The sequence below is a fragment of the Ochotona princeps genome, chromosome 22 (assembly GCF_030435755.1).
Source record: "Ochotona princeps isolate mOchPri1 chromosome 22, mOchPri1.hap1, whole genome shotgun sequence".
In the NCBI taxonomy this organism is placed as follows: Eukaryota; Metazoa; Chordata; class Mammalia; order Lagomorpha; family Ochotonidae; genus Ochotona; species Ochotona princeps.
In genome coordinates, this window is record NC_080853.1 from 39,956,499 (window position 1) to 39,974,985 (window position 18,487).

The window sequence follows — 18,487 nt, forward strand, 5'->3', positions numbered from 1 at the left end:
TGCTTGATTATCATATGTCGTGGTGAAGATCACTTTTGCTCAACACTGTTGGGAGTTCTGTGCTCCTCCTGAATGTTGTTTCCCAATTTTTTCTCCAATTAGGGAAATGTTTTCTTATTATTTCATTAAATACATTTTAATCCCAGCTTCTGTTTCTGCACTGGTTATGCTATTTTTCTAGAATGTTGATCTTGCTGATCTTGCTGTAACCTGTGACTGTTAAGTCTGAGTGCTGCATGGTCTCTCACTCGGTTGCGGGGCCCCAAGTCTTTGTGTCATCCTTGACTGCTTTCTCAGACCACAAAGAACTAAGTGGGAAGCAAGGCTGCCAGGATGACAACTGGTACCTATATGACATTCTGGATTGTGCAAGATAAGGACTTTAGCCACTAGGCTCCTGCACCAGGCCCATTATAGGATTCTATAAGAATCACTGTAAATAACCTTGCACTCCCGTTTGGATTGTTCCATCATACATTTTCATGAAATTAGAAGCAGCTAATTCATTTGAATAATATTTTCATGATATTTATATTTTGGTCACAAGAGAAAAACTAAATTGTTTTTTATAAGATTTACTCATTTTTTTGTTAGAAAGTCTGATATAGGGCCCGGAGCGATAGTATAGCAGCTAAACTCCTCTTTAATACACTCGTATCCCATATGGGTGCTGGTTCTAATCCCAGCAGTCCCACTTTCCATCCAGCTCCCTGCTTGTGGCCTGGGAAAGCAGCCAATGACGGTCCAGAGCTTTGGGACCCTGCACCCATGTGGGAGACCTTGAGAAAGCTCCTAGCTCCTGTCTACGGATTGGCTCAGTTCCAGCCATTGCAGCTGTTTTGGGAGTGAACTATGGAATGGAAGATGTTCCTCTCCATCTCTCCTCCTCTTTGTATATCTGCCATTCCAATAAAAATAAATAAATCTTTAAAAAAAATAGAAAGTTGGGCCCGGCGGTGTGGCCAGCAGCTAAGATCCTAGCCTTGAATGCACCAGGATCCTGTATGGGCACCAGTTCAGGTGTCGGCAGCTCCACTTCCCATCCAGCTCCCTGCTCGTGGCCTAGGAGGGCAGTCAAGGATGGCCCAGAGCCTTGGGACCTTGCACCTGTGTGGGAGATCTGGAGGAAGTTCCTGACTCCTGGCTTCAGATTGGCACAGCACTGGACGTTGCGGTCACTTGGGCAGTGAATCATTGGACAGAAGATCTCCCTCATTGTCTCTCCTCCTCTCTGTATATCTGACTTTGTAATAAAAATAAATAAATATTAAAAAAATAGAAAGTCAGATATATAGAGAGAAGTGACAGAGCGGGAGATCTTCCATCTATTCATTAACTCCCCAAATGGCTACAATGTCCAGAGCTGTACCAGTTAAAGCCAGGAGCCAAGAGTTTCTTCTGGATCTCCCACGTGGGTGCAGGGTTCCAAGTCCATGGGCCATGTTTGACTGCTTTTCCAGGCCACACGCTGGGAGCTAGATGGGAAGCAGGGCTGCTGGGAATCCAACTGGTACACTGATGGCATCCCAGTATATGCAAATTGAGGACTTAAGCCACTAGGCCCTAGTCTTTTGTTTGTTTGCTTGCTTGCTTGTTTTAATCTTAGTATTAAGAAAAAAACCTGACTTTATTTTCTATTTCTGATGACTTTTACATAACTAACCAGGATAGGAAGGGTTTAGGAATATGGGTGCATGGGTGAGATCACTGTTTCCAAATTTTTTTTATCTTCTCCCTGTATCCTGTAAAAGAAGACAAATTAGAGGAGATGCTTCACCCAGCTTCCCCACAGCACCAGTACCCAGGGATGGGATACGGACAATCGGTGTCAGTCCAGGATCCCCAATGTGGTGCTTGCTTCCAAGGTTTCACACAAGCAGTTTTGCTAGTTCTGAAATTCTGTCAATGTTGCCAATCCAAGGATGAATAAATCCTTCCAAAGTCCTTTGGCTACCCAGTTTCCATTCACCCAGATATTTTCTGTCAGCACTTGGCTGGGGTAGTTGTCTCAATTTTATGCTCTGCTTCCCCTGCTATGGTATCAGATGTCCCTGACCAGCCCCAATGCACTGCCATGTACTGCACATACATCTGGGCATGCCCACTACTGCTTCATGTTTACCATGGAGATGGTGCAGACCTGATACATGTATTCCACAGTCAGCCCACAGATCCTGTGATTCTCCCCATTGTTAGAGTTCAGAGTCCAGCAATTCAGTTGGAAGGATCCCCAAAGAAACTTCATCTGAGATGATCCCAGACCTTATTCTTGTGTGTGCATGCCAGTACATGGTCCAACTCTGTCCATCACTGATGTCAGCCTATACAAGCACAATGGTAGTTGCAATTGCTATGACAGTTCTAGTTCTAACCTGGTTCTCATATAAGCCAACTGATCTTGCAGCCCAACCCAACATTGTCCACCACACAATTAGCCTTCACATTCATCAGCAGAAATTGCACCCTAGTCAGGGTGACACCCAATAAACCCAGACATGTCAATCCCCCAGCCCTGAGTCTTCAAAATGCTGCCATTTGCATCAAACTGGTCAGTCTTCCCCACATCTCATTCAGTTTTCATACACCCATAAGAGTGTTGGAGCTCAGTTCAAACCAACTGACACTGCAATCCAGTCCACAAAAATGCTGGTAAGTACAACTGCCTGTCTGGCCAGGCCAACTACCAGCCTTGATTGTCATGGCCACCTGTGAGTCTTGAGGCCCATCTGAGAGGGGCCCAAAAATTCCCCACCAGTCGCATCCCTAGACATGTATCTTACACTCATTAGGTGGTACTGCAGTCTTTTTGTTGATGTTGTTTATGAATACAGGTGCTCAGGAAGTTTCCACAGCCTTTTTCCTTTTTTACATTAACATTGTTAATTTGTTATTGTCTTTCTTTTGAATGTCGCATATACAGAGAAAACAGACAGAAAAATTTATTGCAAATAGATTCATTCCGTAAGTCGCTAAAGCAGCCAGTCCTGAGCCAAAATGAAGCCAGGAGACAGGAGCTTCTACCATTTCTACCATTCAGGTGCAGAGTCCCAAGGTTTTGGGCCATCCTCAGCTACTTTAACCAGGCCACAAGCAGGTAGCTGAATGGGAAGCAAGGCAGCCAGGATATGAACTATATGGGATCCAGGTGCTTGAAAAGTGAGGACTTTAGCCACTAGCCAACTGCACCTGGCTGAGTTATTTAGTCTTTCCATACAGGACCTGTCCTCTTCCATAATGTGCCAGGTAATGCTGAGACAAAGGTAAACCAGCTTACACTTACTTTGACTCATGGCTGCACCGGTGGATAGAGTTGGTTAGCACAGCTTGGCTCTCCCCCACTCAACTCACATGTAAGCTAGCAGGTATTGCAGCACTGCTCAGACTTGTCTGCCATGGTTTCAGTAATCACACTCACCAGTGGGAGCAGTGACGCAGCAGGAACCTCCCACCAGATACCCTACAGGTCTCACATGTATCAGTGGGTGCTGTACTCAAGTTGGTACAACATTCCTAAACTGAATATTTGTCAGCAGATGCTGTAGGCTGTCATGGCCCAATCTGCCCTCAGCTCTGGCTCCAGTTGATGGGGATCACTACACTGCCCAGCTCAACCATCCCCTAGCCCCAGCCTTAATGTAGACTGGATAGTGTTGGGGCCTGATCAACTTGTCCTGCACCCCTTTCTGGTTCTCACAACCTAAAGTAGGTGTTATGACCTGACCCACACATATGCTGATGGGACCACAACCTGGCTTGTTCTGGGCTGCTCCCAGACTTGCTTCCTGCACTCACCTACAGTGACTGCATCCTGAAAGGTGTTCCCCACACTGATCTATCAGGTCTCTTCCCAGTAATAGATATCACCATAAGGAAGGGACCTTAGCCCAGATTAACTTAATCCACTTTCTGTCCTGGTAGGAAAAATGGCCTTTCAAAATGGGCCCACATCCATTCCGCATCTTACTGTTGAGTGCTTCAGCCTAGCCATAACTGCTCTTCATGAAGACTAAGCTCTCATGAGGTTCAGGAGGTGCTCGGTCCATCCTACGCTCACCCTGTTTCTCTCAAACACCAGTGGCTGCTGGAGTATGGTCCACTCTGGTCATCCTCTGACCAGGTCCACACCCATGTCAAGTGACACTGCCATCATGTTCAGTCCTGTTCACAGCCTCTATTCCAGCGCTTATGGTCACTGGAGGGAACCACAATCCAGCTAAGTCATCTGTTAAACTCCTCTACCATGCCTTTTCCCAGCCACCAATCTCATGTGTGACACTGGTTGCTGTGACCCAACTCAGTTTAGCCTATTTCCTGTCTTGGCCTTTGCCAACAGATGCTGCAGCCTGATCTGGCCAACCTCCAGTCCCAAATTCTGCTGGTGGATGCTGCAACCTTGCTCTGCTTAGTCTGCCCTCATTCTGGCTCATGGAAACTTGGAGGTGTGGTAACCTAATACAGCCTGATCCATTCTCTAGTCTGGCTCCAGCACATGCTAGTGGGAGCCCTGCCAGGTAGGCCCCTAGTGCTAGCTTATGTTGCAGCCATGATAATTAGCCTAGCTCAGGTCTCTCACATGGGTTGGTGCATTAGTTTTATCCATAAAAGCTTTCTGCTTCCCCACTCCAAACCACTTGATCTCAGCCCCCATCCCCACTTACCAGCAAGTGCAATAACTTCATTGACACAAGTCTCTCAGACGTCATTCCATATCTGCAACATATCCCCTCAGTTGTATTCCCTCCCACTGATCTCCTTACCCCCTTCCTTGATCAAGCCACACATCATGCACATGGAGAATTCAATAGGCTTGTTTTATCTAACTAAAACCTTAGGTCACAAGTCTTCATATTCCTCTGAAATCATCAGTTAGGCTCCATTCAAGACTGCACTTTCAAGTGTCCACAAGTGCACCCTCTTCAGCCAGCCTATGCTATGTGGAAGCCAGCCAAATGCATGTGTTTTCTCTTAGTACTGAAGCAGTCAGGTGAACAGCAGTCGCGATAGAGGAACCCCCCAAAATAGTCTTGTAGAGAGGATTGAAAACTGCAAATGACAAAAATTCTAATAGGGACCCAGGTTCTCTTAGTTTTTATTCAACTCATGGAAATATATTTCAGGTTGGCTTACTACTTGTCCTTAATTTTGGGAGCTCCTAGTCTCTGCAATTTCTTTCCCATGAAAATAAAATGTGTGTCCTAAGGAGAAGCCTTGTATGGAGACAGAAACTTTAAGGAGACTTCAAGTTCAACCTTCTCACTATGAAGGAGGTAAAATACAGTTCCAGTGAGATGATATAACTGTACACCAAGGGCTTAATCACACAACTTACGGTAACTTTTGCCACAGCACACAATGTTTACGTGACTGGATAGGGTGTAGATAGAAAAAAAGAAAAAAATTATTGTTTTGCACTCCAACAGGAACACTCATATCCTGAAATTAACCTGCTCCAGGACACTTGGAGCATGCCCCACACTGGGGACCTGGGATGGTTGGAAGGCTGGGTGGGGCTTCTCCCTTTATTTCACCCCCTATTCAGATACAGGGGGAAAAAAAATATTGGTGTGTAAACAATGGTCTTACTCACTTTTCTGTAGCCCTTTACCCTTTGTACCCTAATCAACATTGTAAGATTATTTTTTTAAAAAAATGCTCAATTTGACAAATTTAAGCCTGGTCACTCCTCCACGGTGCTCAATGCATTCTGAGGAAAAAAAAAAAAAAAAGGTGTGTTTTATGTGTCAAGCTGAGATTAACTTATTGTAGAAAGGGGCCAGGATGTGTCAGTTAATAACATCCTCTAACAGATCTGAGAACCAGGATAGGGTGCAGGATCAGTGCTGGATCAGGCCACTACAATAGGCAACTCACATCAGGGCTCAGGCAGGGGGCCATGCAGTTCCTGGATAGGCTGCAGCACACAGCAACATGAAGTGGAATTGGGGGAAACCTGGAGCAAGACACACTGCACCACATGCTGGTGGAAGATGGGCTAAGTCAAGCCATGGCAGTCAGGGAGATGTTGGTGTTTGACCCGTAAGCCCTGGGGGCAGATCTAGTGCGGCACTGGTAGCCTTGTTTGGGCCCTTGGGCACAGCTGTGTGATGAGCCCAGTCCACAAGCCCCAGAGGCTCTATGTGTGGCAGGGCTTGTTACCTGGCCTGGATCCTTGGACGGACAGTGCGATGGGTCTTATGAGTCTGCGAGTCCTGGGAGTAGAGAGTGGGGCAGGCCTCAGGACACCCGGCTTTGGTATTTTACATGCCTGCATGATGCTGTTAGCTCAGTGAGCACCGAGGGTGGGGATCCAATGGGACATGATCAACTGGCTCAGGACTTGGCCCACTTGCAAGAACTGGTCCTTCTCAGTTGAAAAGTAGCATTGGACAACTGGCCTGGATCCACCTGGAGATGTCAGCCCACTGAGGCCTGAAGAGCACATCTGGACCATCTGAGATAAAGGAGGAGAGAACAAATTGGATAAGTACCCCAGCCAAATGATGACAGCAAATATCTGGGTGAATGGAGACTCTAAGGTCAACCATGTCAGCCAATGAACATTGAAAGAGTTCCCTCATCCCTGAATTGGTGAGATGAACAACATTTCAGAACTATCGGAACCACTTAGACAGAAACTTGGTTTGGCATTAGGGGTCCAGTACTCATTCTTAGGTACTGGGATGGTTGGATGGCTGGGTATAGCTTCTCTGCATATCATTTAACCGTGACCCAAAATAGGAAATAAAAAATAGAAAACTTGAAAATAATCATATCAATTTCTCTTTAATGATCTAACACACACATACACACACACACACACACACACACACACACACTCACACACTACATAGAAACCCAAAACAAGAAAAAAATGATTAGGTCATATCCCCCGTCCCAGCCATCGCACAAGTTTAAAGGTGGATGGAGCTTAGGCCCGCCTTCTTTCCAGGATATCCACTCCTGGTGTATTCACCGGGAAGGGATAAGCCTCTTGAGCCAGGGCATGCCCAGGCTCTGCTCACTGTGTGGTTGCAGTGGCCAGATCCAGGACCCCACACATGGAATATGACCCAACCTGGGTGTCTCCCAGCAGCCAATAGGCTTTTGAAAGTTCTCTGCACCCAGACACCAAGGTCTCACTCTCACAATCCTATCATCTTCATGATGTTAGCAGTGGAGACAGAGAAGTTTTATTTGCAAAGTGGCTATATGAGCAGGTGAAGAAGAGTGAAGGGGAAATCACTTCATGAAAGAAAACTAGGTGTTCTTGTGCCTCTTGAAATTAGAGACACCCAGTTAGTAACTCTTGACTTTTGCTCCAACTCTTGGTTACTGAAACAGGATGCATAACTGGAAAAAAAGGACCCACTCCTGTTTTCTCTCAATCCCTGTGGATCCCATCCTTCCACCTATTCCACACTCCTATGATGCAACCAGAGTATGTTAGGATACTGTCAGAGACTGGGAATGTTTTAAAAGTGGAAATGCAAGATATTCAATAAATCTGTTGCAGGAGGCTCTGGGAAGAGTGTTGCCAGGGATGACCTGAGCCAGGAGCTGATCAGAAACAACAGCAGAGAGTTCACAGCTCGGTGCTCACATGAGAATTCTGGTGAGAAGCAGGCAGGAGTGTACAAACTTCATTCTGCAGTTGAAGTAAGGCATTGATTACATGGCCAATTTTGAAAAAAAAAAAAATACCTCTCTTGCCCTCAGTGCTCATCATGGTTGGATCGGGCCTTGACTCTAAATATTAAATAGTAGAAGTGGTCCAGGTTGTCGCACATGAGATACATGTCAGTAAACTTAACAAAAACATTCCATTTACCTCAACATTAGTCATGGTATCCACTCTTAATTATTTTTTATTTGAAAAGTAGAATTAAAATGAGAAAGACCGAAGTAGGGAGTTGTCTTCTGTCCACTGGTTCATATCCCCAATGGCTGAATTACAGTTGCTGGGCTGCTGTGAAACCAGAAGCCAAAAGCAAAACCATCGTGGATTGGCTAGGATCTCAGACAGCTTACCTACTATGTAACAATGCTGGTGTGGTGCTCACTCTTACAGGTGAAAGACTTCAGGGACAGACTGCTATCTTGTAGCTCATACAATGGCAAAAACTTACTGTGGGAAGCCGTGATGCATTAAATCAGTGTGAATCTGAGCAGTAGTGGTGGCAGCTGACACATAAACTCCACCAGAAATAGGCACTCCAAGAGTCTGATGACAGACAATTATTTTGCCTCTGAGATATGCCTACTAGAATCTTGTGTGTTTTTTGACCAGCAGTCCCTGAGACTCCTGAGGGCAATGACAATGGTGTAGCTTGGCTGCAGAATCACCAGAAGCAAACTAGTGAGAGGAATGTCCCTTCATTGGGAAGATCATACAAGCATATATACAATAGAGAGGGAAGGCAGAGGGTGGTCTCAATAGTACTCCCATCCTACACTCTCATTGTAATTGGTCAGTAAGCATGCCTATCTCTCTGGACACTAAGCAAGTCACCAGTTGCATTTTGTAAGCAGGGTTGGAAGCTTAGTGTTTTAGGCCATGTGCAGGCAGACGAAGCTAGGCTAGCACCTTGGCTGAAAGCTATGCCTTTGGGCATGATCATTACATGTGACTGGTAAACAAGATGAGGGCTGCATTTACCTTGTTAGAGTTGCTTATCAGAAAAATTCTAGCACAATTCCTCAGGGACAGAGAGATTGGGATACAGCCTACTACTCTGGATGTATCCCGAGTGAACAGGCCAAGTTGGAGTCTTTCTGACCTGAGACCACTGCCAGGGCTTTGCCTCAGAGACACTGTGTGCCATGTACTATGGCATACTGCATGTGATAAGCAAGCAGAGATCCAGGGGCAATCACACAGAGTGTGATTATTCAAGGAGAGACAGTGGTCAAATAGCATCCACATTTGGCCAGATATCACAAGAGAATCTTCCCTCTGGACAAGATTCGCCCTTCAAACCTGGGTCTTTATTATTACAATTGCCACATGCATCAGTTGATATCTGTGATTTCAACATAATTTTGTAATGTGACGCGGAATTTTGAGATTCAAAAAAGCTCTCTGTATCATTCCAATTTTAGTATATGTGCTGCTGAAGCAAGCACACTAAGACGGTTTTTCAAATAAGTGTTGCAGACTGAACATTTATTATTAACATTAAATCTGAAAGCAGAGGTCATTCACACTCCCCACCTCACAACAAAGGGACATCATGTGCAAATTGAATCTTAATTATTTAAGCAACAAATAACCTCTCTTCTGAAATGACACTCCTCATGTTTATTGTTTAACACCTGCTGTGACTTTCAAAATATATTTCCACATTCACTGCCCTTTTACAATGTTTTGTATTTGTACTCTTGCTAATGGTTGTTTCATTCACTGTGTAAGCTCTGTCAGACCAAAGCAGGTTTATGTTAGCTACTCTGTTTAGATGCTTTGTAGTTCTGGGGTCTGTGAATCTGCAAATGATTGATTTCAGAAAAATGATTTTTCAGTCAATGCAGTGATATTTTACTCATTTCTGTAGATATACTAATTATTGAAGCATGGATGTTTTCCACTGCACACAAAATGTGTTTGTGTATGAATTTTAACACACATGTAATATTTTCATAATGCTCTTTCCATGTGAATTCTGATGTTGAACAAAACCTGACAAGTTTCCACACTCACTACATTCAAAAGGTTCTTATCCTATAGAGATTCGCTGATGTTAAATGAAACCTGCTTGGTGAGTAAATGCTTTTCACACAAACTAGATTTATAACAATTTATAACGATTCTCCCCTCTGTATACTCTGATGCATCGTTAGGCTTGATTTATGAGTGAAAGCTTTTCCACACTCACTACATTGATAAGGCTTTTTCCCTGGTGTGGATTATGTGATTTTGAACAAAACCTGATTGGTAAATGCCTTTCCACACTCACTATATTCATAAAGTTTTCCCAGGTGGACGCTCTGATGTGTAATGAGGTATGAGTTACGAGGAAAGCCTTTTCCATGATCACTATTTCCATATGTTTTATTCCCCTGTGTGCATTCTCTGATATATGATTAGGTGTGACTTCTGAGTAAAAGCTTTTCCACACTCACTACATTCATAAGGTTTTTCTCCAGTGTGCATTCTCTGATGTGAAATGAGTATGACTTACGAGGAAAGGCATTTCCACACTCACTGCATTCAAAAGGTTTCTCCCCTGTATGGACCCTCTGGTATGCAATGATGGTTGGCTTATGAGAAAAGCCGTTTCCACACTCCATACATTCATAATGCTTTTTCCTTGTGTGGATTCTCTGATGCACCATTAAGTATGCGTTATGAGAAAATGCTTTTCCACACTCACTGCATTCATATGGTTTTTTCCTCATGTCGATGCTCTGATGCCTCATGAGAGATAATTGCTGGTGAAAGGCTTTTCCATGCTCGTTGCATTCATATGGGTTCTCTGCACTTTGAAGGATCTGATCTCTAATGAGTTCTGACTTCTGGTACATGTTTCCTTTACATTCATTGGACACAAACAACTTTTCCCCTGTGTCAGTTCTCTGTTTTGTGCTAAGGCAAGATGTATAGTAGCCAACATGAATTGCTTCTCCCACACTGACAGGTTGCTGATTACATGGGTCTTTGGTATAAACTTGCTCACATGTAAGAGCTATCTTCTTCCCACTGAAAGTTTTCTACTTCCCCTGTGTTCAAAGGACTGTTGACAAATGTGGATCTTGTCAAGCTGACTGAGATTTCCCCACTCTCAAAGTTGTTCTCAGGGACATTAGAGACTTGCTGTTTTTCAAATGGCATTTCATCTGGCTTCCTGTGGGAAAAAGGGATTTAAAATAAACTATGATGTCATTTCCTCTCTCCTTTCAAGACAGCAGATCTCTGAGCCCCTCTAGGGAGTTGCTTTCCCCAGACCCTCTTCCAAGTTCTACTGGCCACTTAAGTAAAAGTTTTGCCTACAACTGCTTTCTATTTTCTGTTTCTATAGTATGTTAAAGCAAAAAGTCACTGAGCTTTCCTGGTAACAGTTGGTTGGGTGCAGAATATGGAACTTGAAAAAGACTTGGCTCTTATACAAGACCTATGAGGGTAGACTTAGCAAAGAGAAGACTCCACAAGGTTTGTACTGAACCTGTGGAAATGACCCTTGGTATCCCATCCCTCTGCAGAAACATGAACATGCCAACCCACCCACATAATCCCCAGGTACTGCCTAGCTCTAACTGAAACTCTAGATGGATTATACTTTTAGGAGGTGGTAGGCAGAGATAGTAAGTGCAACCATCTAAGACTTAAAAGTCTCTAATCACCAACTATCCATTTTCACTTTTCTTATCACATCAATTTTCATTTTGCAGTCAAACATGAAAACTCATGTTGGAGTAATGACAGTCCCCAGAAGAGGCCAAATTTCTGCATGACTTGAAATTCCTTAAGTAGATCCTGAATCCCAACCACCTGAAATGGGACCAAAGTTCTGGGCTACCTTTCCATGCTTCAGGTTTATGTGTCCTCATTGGAGGAATAATGAGAGTCCTGGAACCACCAAATATTCACTTTGGATTTAATTTTTTCATTTTTAAAATGTGTTTATATTTACTGGAAATTCAGGTATACAGAGAGAGGATGAGAGACACATAAGGATATTTTCCATGTGCTGATTCACTTTCCAAAAACCCACAACTCTCAGAGCTGAGCTGATTTAAACGTAGGAGCCAAGAACTTATTCTGTGTTTCCTATGCAGGTGTAGCTTCAGAAAGGTGTGAGTTGTCCTCAACAACTTTTCCAGGCCACAAGCAGAGAGCTGGATGTTAAGTGGGGCTGCCAGGGCACAAACCAGCGTCCATATATGATCCTAGTGCATGCAAGGTGGGGGCCATCCACTAGGCTACCATGCCATGCCCTCCAGTTTGATCTTTAGAAATGACTTATCTGGGCCTTTGGATGCCCCACTCTACACTTCATAGATGAGTTGAGACAGGGAAAGTTTCTTTAACTTTGTCACTCACATGGCTCCCTACCTCTGAGAGCTGTACAGCCCTGGAATCAGGTGTACCTTTGCAGCTGTGTAGTAGAAGCTATTTCCTTGCTGGTTGAGAGACAACCAATTGGTAGTGTCTCACCCACAGACGCCTGTCCAGACAAGGAATGCTCAGCAGACACTTAAAAATCCGCGACCCTTCTGAAAAAATTTGCTGTCTCCATTCAAGAGGCACACCATCTCCTGGCTCTCTCTCAAGAAATACTATTTAATTCCCTCTGCGTTCTATATACACTTGGTCACTTTGCAAATGAAACTTCTGTCTGCAAGTTAAAAATGAAAAAAAATAAGTAGAAAGAATGAAATCCTATTTCTCAAGTCTCATTTTTGTAAAATTTCCCTTTCATATTTTGTTTCAATTATGGCCTGTGCTAATACCAAGCATCTTTGTGGTAATGCAGCTCTCTTTTTGGTTATTATACAATTTTTTTGTGATTAAAACTTGCCTGAAGATTATTTCTTTTTTGATTAGCTCCAAGCAGCTCATTCTTCCTGTATGAATCGGAAATGAGGAAAAGAGTAATCATATGTATGAATCACATCTAAATGTTTCCATTCAGATGCTCAAGTGAAGTCAATGGAATTTGTTGCGATTCTAAGTCTAGCACATTGTTGTATTAGTAAAATGTGGACATTTATGAGCATTATTAATAGGCATTAAAACTTATCCTATTAATGCCTTAACATAATACCCATTTTCTTTTTTTTAAAAGATTTACTTATTTTATTACAAAGTCAGATATACAGAGAGGAGGAGAGACAGAGAGAAAGCTCTTCCATCCGATGATTCACTCCCCAAGTGAGCTGCAATGGCTGGTGCACACCGATTCGAAGCCAGGAACCTGAAACCTCTTCCGGGTCTCCCATGCGGGTGCAGGGTCCCAATGCATTGCGCCGTCCTTGACTGCTTTCCCGGGCCACAAGCAGGGAGCTGGATGGGAAGTGGAGCTGCCGGGATTAGAACTGGCGCCCATATGGGATCCCGGGACGTTCAAGGCGAGGACTTTAGCCACTAGGCCACGCCGCCAGGCGCTACCCATTTTCTCAAATAAAAAATTCAATTACGTGACATTGTGTATTTAACTTAATGTGGGAAATGAGAGAAAATATGGTATAAAAATTTAAAATAAGGCTTGGGGTATCTTACATCCCATATCAGCACTAATTTGTCTTTTCCTGGCTACTCTGCTTCACATACAACTTCCTGAAAATGTATCTTGGCAGGTGGCAGATGTGATTCAAGTGTTTGAGATTATGAAAAAAAAACATATATAGTTCTAAATGTATGGTGACACATTGGCAAATTGCTAGAATAAACCTATACATGGAGACTACAGAATGTCTGTGTCTCACCGGCTGTCCTTCTGAAAGAAAGTTAAAGTAAAAATCAAATATAATTCCAGTCAACCTTTACTGAGATATGTATCAACTTCACTGCCCATTATGTGCTGACCTACCTGCCAGTCTCTGCTGGACAGATTTCTCCACTGTCCATGGTGCGGATTCTTGCTCCAACTTGAAGATCACATCAGGTTTTGTTATGGAGTACCCTGTTAAAGGAGAATGATGTAGATTTTCTGAAATCCCCACTAGTCCTACCAACTATTACATTTTATAAACTCTTCTTTCATTAGCAAACTATACAGAAGTGTTCTGTAAGACATGACAGAACTTCACTCACCCACAGACAGAAGATTTTTATATGTCTCAAGCATCACCTCCCTGTACAGGGTCCTCTGAGTATTGTCCATTGCCTGCCATTCTTCCTGGGTAAAGTCCACAGCCACATCTTCAAATGACACCAACACCTGTAACAGCACATGTCTTCTCAGTTCTGGATCACTAAATAGAAACACTGGCAGTGCATTCTCTGCATGTTTAATCTGCAACTTCTATGTCTGTAGTTTAATTTACAATTTATACAGCATCATAGGGTAACAGTTAAATGGAAATATCTTGTGCTGTATTACTTTTGCAATTCCAACTTAACAACAGAATATTCCTTATTCTCTTAAAGGTTATTTTCTCTAAAGATTCTCATTCTAATGAATTACTGCAGGCATTGCTAGAATATTTCTTCAAGTGGAAGATAGCATTCTATTTGTCCATTATTATCACTCTGCTTTTCAAATAAATTAAGATAAATAGTCATATTCTCACTGAGCCAAAGTATTAACTCAGGACATGTAATATTAAGCTGCTTTTATTTCTCCTGTGTGTTCAATTTGCATCTTCTATGAATACAGCTTAATTTACAATCTATATGGTAACATAAGATAAAAACAAAATGAAACATTTTGTCCTCTATTACGTTTGCAATTCTGAGGCTACAATTCCACTATTATTCTGTATCAGACTGTTTTCTCTGATAACCATAAAATGAATTAAAATTGTATAATCTTTAGATACACAAGAGATAAATATCATGCTAGATTAGATCATTAAGATAAATGCTTAATTATGTTTCTATTCTGCTCCATTGATCTTCTTCTCTATTTTTTTGCCAGTACCAGGCTGTTTTGATAACCACTGCCCTATAGTATGTCCAGAGGTCCGGAACTGTGATTCCCCCTGCTAACTTCCTGTTCTTGAGAATGGTTCTAGCTATTCGTGGTTTTTTGTGTTTCCAGACGAACCTTTGAATCATTGTTTCCAGATCTGTGAAGAATGTTTTGGGCAATTTGATTGGGATTGCATTGAATGTATATATTGCTTTTGGCAGTATAGACATTTTAATGATATTGATTTTACCTATCCAGGAGCATGGGATGTTACTCCATCTTTCTAGATCTTGTTCAATTTCTTTTTTAAGTAGTTTGTAGTTTTCTTCAAATAGCTCTCCTACATTTTTGGTTAGGTTAATTCCCAGATACTTCATGCTTTCCTTTGTTACTTTGAATGGTATCTTGCTGGTTAGGTCTTTTTCCAACTTGGGGCTGTTAGCATACACTATGGCTGTTGATTTTTGTTCATTAATTTTGTACCCTGCCACTCTACCGAACTCTTGTATAAGTTCTAGTAGTCTCTGTGTTGAGCCTTTTGACTCTTCCATATAAAGAATCATGTCATCTGCATATAGTGAAAGCTTGACTTCTTCATTTCCCATTTGGATTCCTTTGATTTCTTTTTCTTGTCTTATGGCCTCAGCGAGTACCTCTAGAACTATGTTGAATAGCAGCGGAGAAAGCGGACATCCCTGTCTTCTTCCAGATCTCAGTGGGAAGGGTTCCAGTTTTTCTCCATTCAGTATGATGCTGGCATTGGGTTTTGCATATATTGCTTTGATTATGTTGTGGATTTTTCCATCTATGCCTACCTTGGTTAGAGTCTTTAGCAGGAAGTTGTGCTGAATTTTGTCGAAAGCTTTTTCTGCATCTATTGATACTATCATGTGATTCTTGTTTTTCAGTTTTTGGATGTGGTGTATCACATTTATGGATTTCCGAATGTTGAACCATCCCTGCATTCCAGGGATGAATCCTACTTGATCTGGATGAATGATCTGTCTGATGTGTTTTTGAATTCTGTTGGCTAGGATTTTGTTGAGAATCTTAGCATCAATGTTCATCAAAGAGATAGGTCTGTAGTTTTCTTTCTCTGTAGGATCTCTGCCCGGTTTTGGGATTAAGGTAATGTTGGCTTCATAGAATGAGTTTGGAAGGGTTGCTTCCTTTTCTATTGTTTTGAAGAGTTTGTAGAGGATTGGGGTTAGTTCTGTTCGGAATGTTTTGTAGAATTCTGGAGTGAAGCTGTCTGGGCCTGGGCTTTTCTTTATTGGGAGGTCTTTAATCACTGATTCAATCTCTGCTTCAGTTATGGATTTGTTCAGGTTGATTGTTGCCTCTGGGCTAAGTTTTGGCAGGTTGTGTGAGTCTAAGAACTTTTCCATTTCTTGGTGGTCTTCTGATTTGTTGGAGTACAGTGCTTTGTAGTAATTTCTGATTATGTTCTTAATGGTTGTAATGTCTGTTGTTATGTTGCCTTTTTCATCTTTGATGCTGTTAATTCTTGTTTTCTCTTGTTTTTTCTTTGTCAGACGGGCCAGCGGGGTGTCTATTTTGTTTATCTTTTCAAAAAACCAGCTTTTTGATTCGTTGATTTTGTGTATGGTTATTTTTATTTCTATCTGGTTGATTTCCTCCCTTGTTTTGATGATTTCTTGTTTCCTGTTGTGTGTGGGGCTCATCTGCTGCTGCTTTTCCAATTCCTGGAGGTGTGTGGTTAGTTCCTGTATTTGGCGGTGGGAACCCACAGAAATACAGCCAAATAATCTTTGACAAAAAGACAAACGACAACCCAGGCAAATGGGAAGGTCTGTTCAATAAATGCTGTTGGGACAACTGGTTGATAGCCTGCAGAAACAAAAAGATAGACCCACATCTTTCACCATATACTAAGATCAAATCCAAATGGATAAAAGATTTAAACCTACATCCAGAAACCTTCAAACTTTTGGAAGAAAATGTTGGAAACACACTGGAACACTTAGGGGTAGGCCCTCACTTCCTAAAAAAGACTCCAAATGCAGTAGAAATCGAGACCAAAATAAACAACTGGGACCTCATCAAACTAAGAAGCTTCTGTACAGCTAGAGAAACAATCAACAAAGTAAAAAGGCAACCCACAGAATGGGAGAAGATCTTCGCACACGACATAGGTGATAGAGGGCTGATCTCCAGAATATACAAAGAGCTACAAAACAACCAAAATGTCAAAACAAACAAGCCACTCAAGAAATGGGCATGGGAAATGGGCAAACACTTCACAAAGGAACAAACCCAAATGGCAAATAAACATATGAAAAAATGCTCAAGTTCCCTGGCAATAAGGGAAATCCAAATTAAAACATCAATGAGGTACCACCTAACGCCAGTAAGACTGGCCCACATGAATAAAAGCACCAACAACACTTGTTGGCGAGGTTGCGGGGAAAAGGGAACCCTACTCCACTGCTGGTGGGGCTGCAGGCTGGTACAGCCTATATGGAAATCAGTATGGAGAACATTCAAACAACTCAAATACAACATACCGTATGACCCGGCAATAGCACTCCTAGGAATATATCCAAAACACTTGTTCTATGAGAAACCAACATGCACTCCTATGTTCATAGCAGCACAATCAGTAATTGCAAAACCATGGAAGCAGCCAAAATGCCCATCAGCAGAGGATTGGATAAGAAAGCTATGGTTCATCTACTCCATGGAATAATACTCAGCTATTAAAAAAAAAACAAAATGCAGTTCTTTGTGGCCAAATGGGCCAAACTGGAAACCATAATGCTAAGGGAAATGAGCCAATCCCAAAAGGTTAAATACCACATGTTTGCCTTAATTTAAGATGATATGATCTCATGTATAACATGTTATGTTTTGAATGTTATAGGTTGTGTATAAACTAAAATTGAAATGTCAATGAGATGGTCACAGAAGGTAGCTGGGAACTCGCATTTACTTTTAACATATTGGTTTCTCATTACTATGTCAATTAATTCCATGGTGATGTAAATTTTTGCTGATGGTATGTTGGAGCTTTCAATTGATCGGGATGATAGTCTGCTGGCTCTGTCTTCAGACCAGAGAGTGTATACCTAAGAAGCCGTTGAACTTGACTGGACAATAAGATGCTGGACTCTATGTTTGGTATATGCTTGCAATGGGGGAATCTCAACTGAACTTGAACTGTGGTTATGCAACAAGGTGGAGGAATCCACCATGGTGGGAGGGTTTGGGGAGGGGTGGGGAGAATCCCAGTACCTATGAAACTGTGTCACATAATACAATGTAATTAATGAATTTAAAATAAAATTAAAAAAAAATGCTTAATTATGTAAGCATTGTACAAGATAATGAGAAACATTTTAAGTATGTTACTAATAATTTTGTCAAATATGTTCAGATACTTAAAATATTATAAAACAATAATAAAATTCAATTGTTCTATTTCAAAATGAAGTAATGAAATGCTGAAAATATTATTAAAGTGTGCTTGCATGAGGAAACATTTCCTATAGCTTATACTGGAATTAAATATATATATAATAGATGGCAATATATATCAATAATACACATCATATATGTACATACGCAAAAGTTAAAAAAAACTATGGAATACATATACATGTAATTCCAGTGTACACATATAAAACAATAGATATATGTATTTTTTTCACTTTTGAGTGTGCAATACTAAAATTCTTTCTACTTTGCTTTCACTTTACGTTTTATGGAATAACAGTTAAATTGAAATTTTAATTTCTGCATAATAAACTTCAGATTAGGAGACACAAATGATTGTGTCATGCAGAGCTATCTTCTTCTGACAATTGGTTGGCATCAGCAGTCACAGCCTGCCAGCTGAAGGGAAACCTAGTCCCTTTTTCTTCAATGTTTGGATGTCCTAGAGCATTAACTAGTTATCT

At 41.8% G+C, this 18,487-nt stretch overlaps 1 protein-coding gene across 1 annotated transcript; it reads right to left on the reverse strand.

The window, feature by feature from the left end:
* Positions 1-9,792: 9,792 nt before the first annotated feature.
* Positions 9,793-10,518, reverse strand: LOC131483050 (zinc finger protein 391-like). The gene is given in 3 exon segments (XM_058679914.1): positions 9,793-9,881; positions 10,051-10,167; positions 10,170-10,518. Coding segments are annotated over 3 exon segments (555 nt in total).
* Between the last annotated feature and the right edge of the window lie 7,969 nt (positions 10,519-18,487).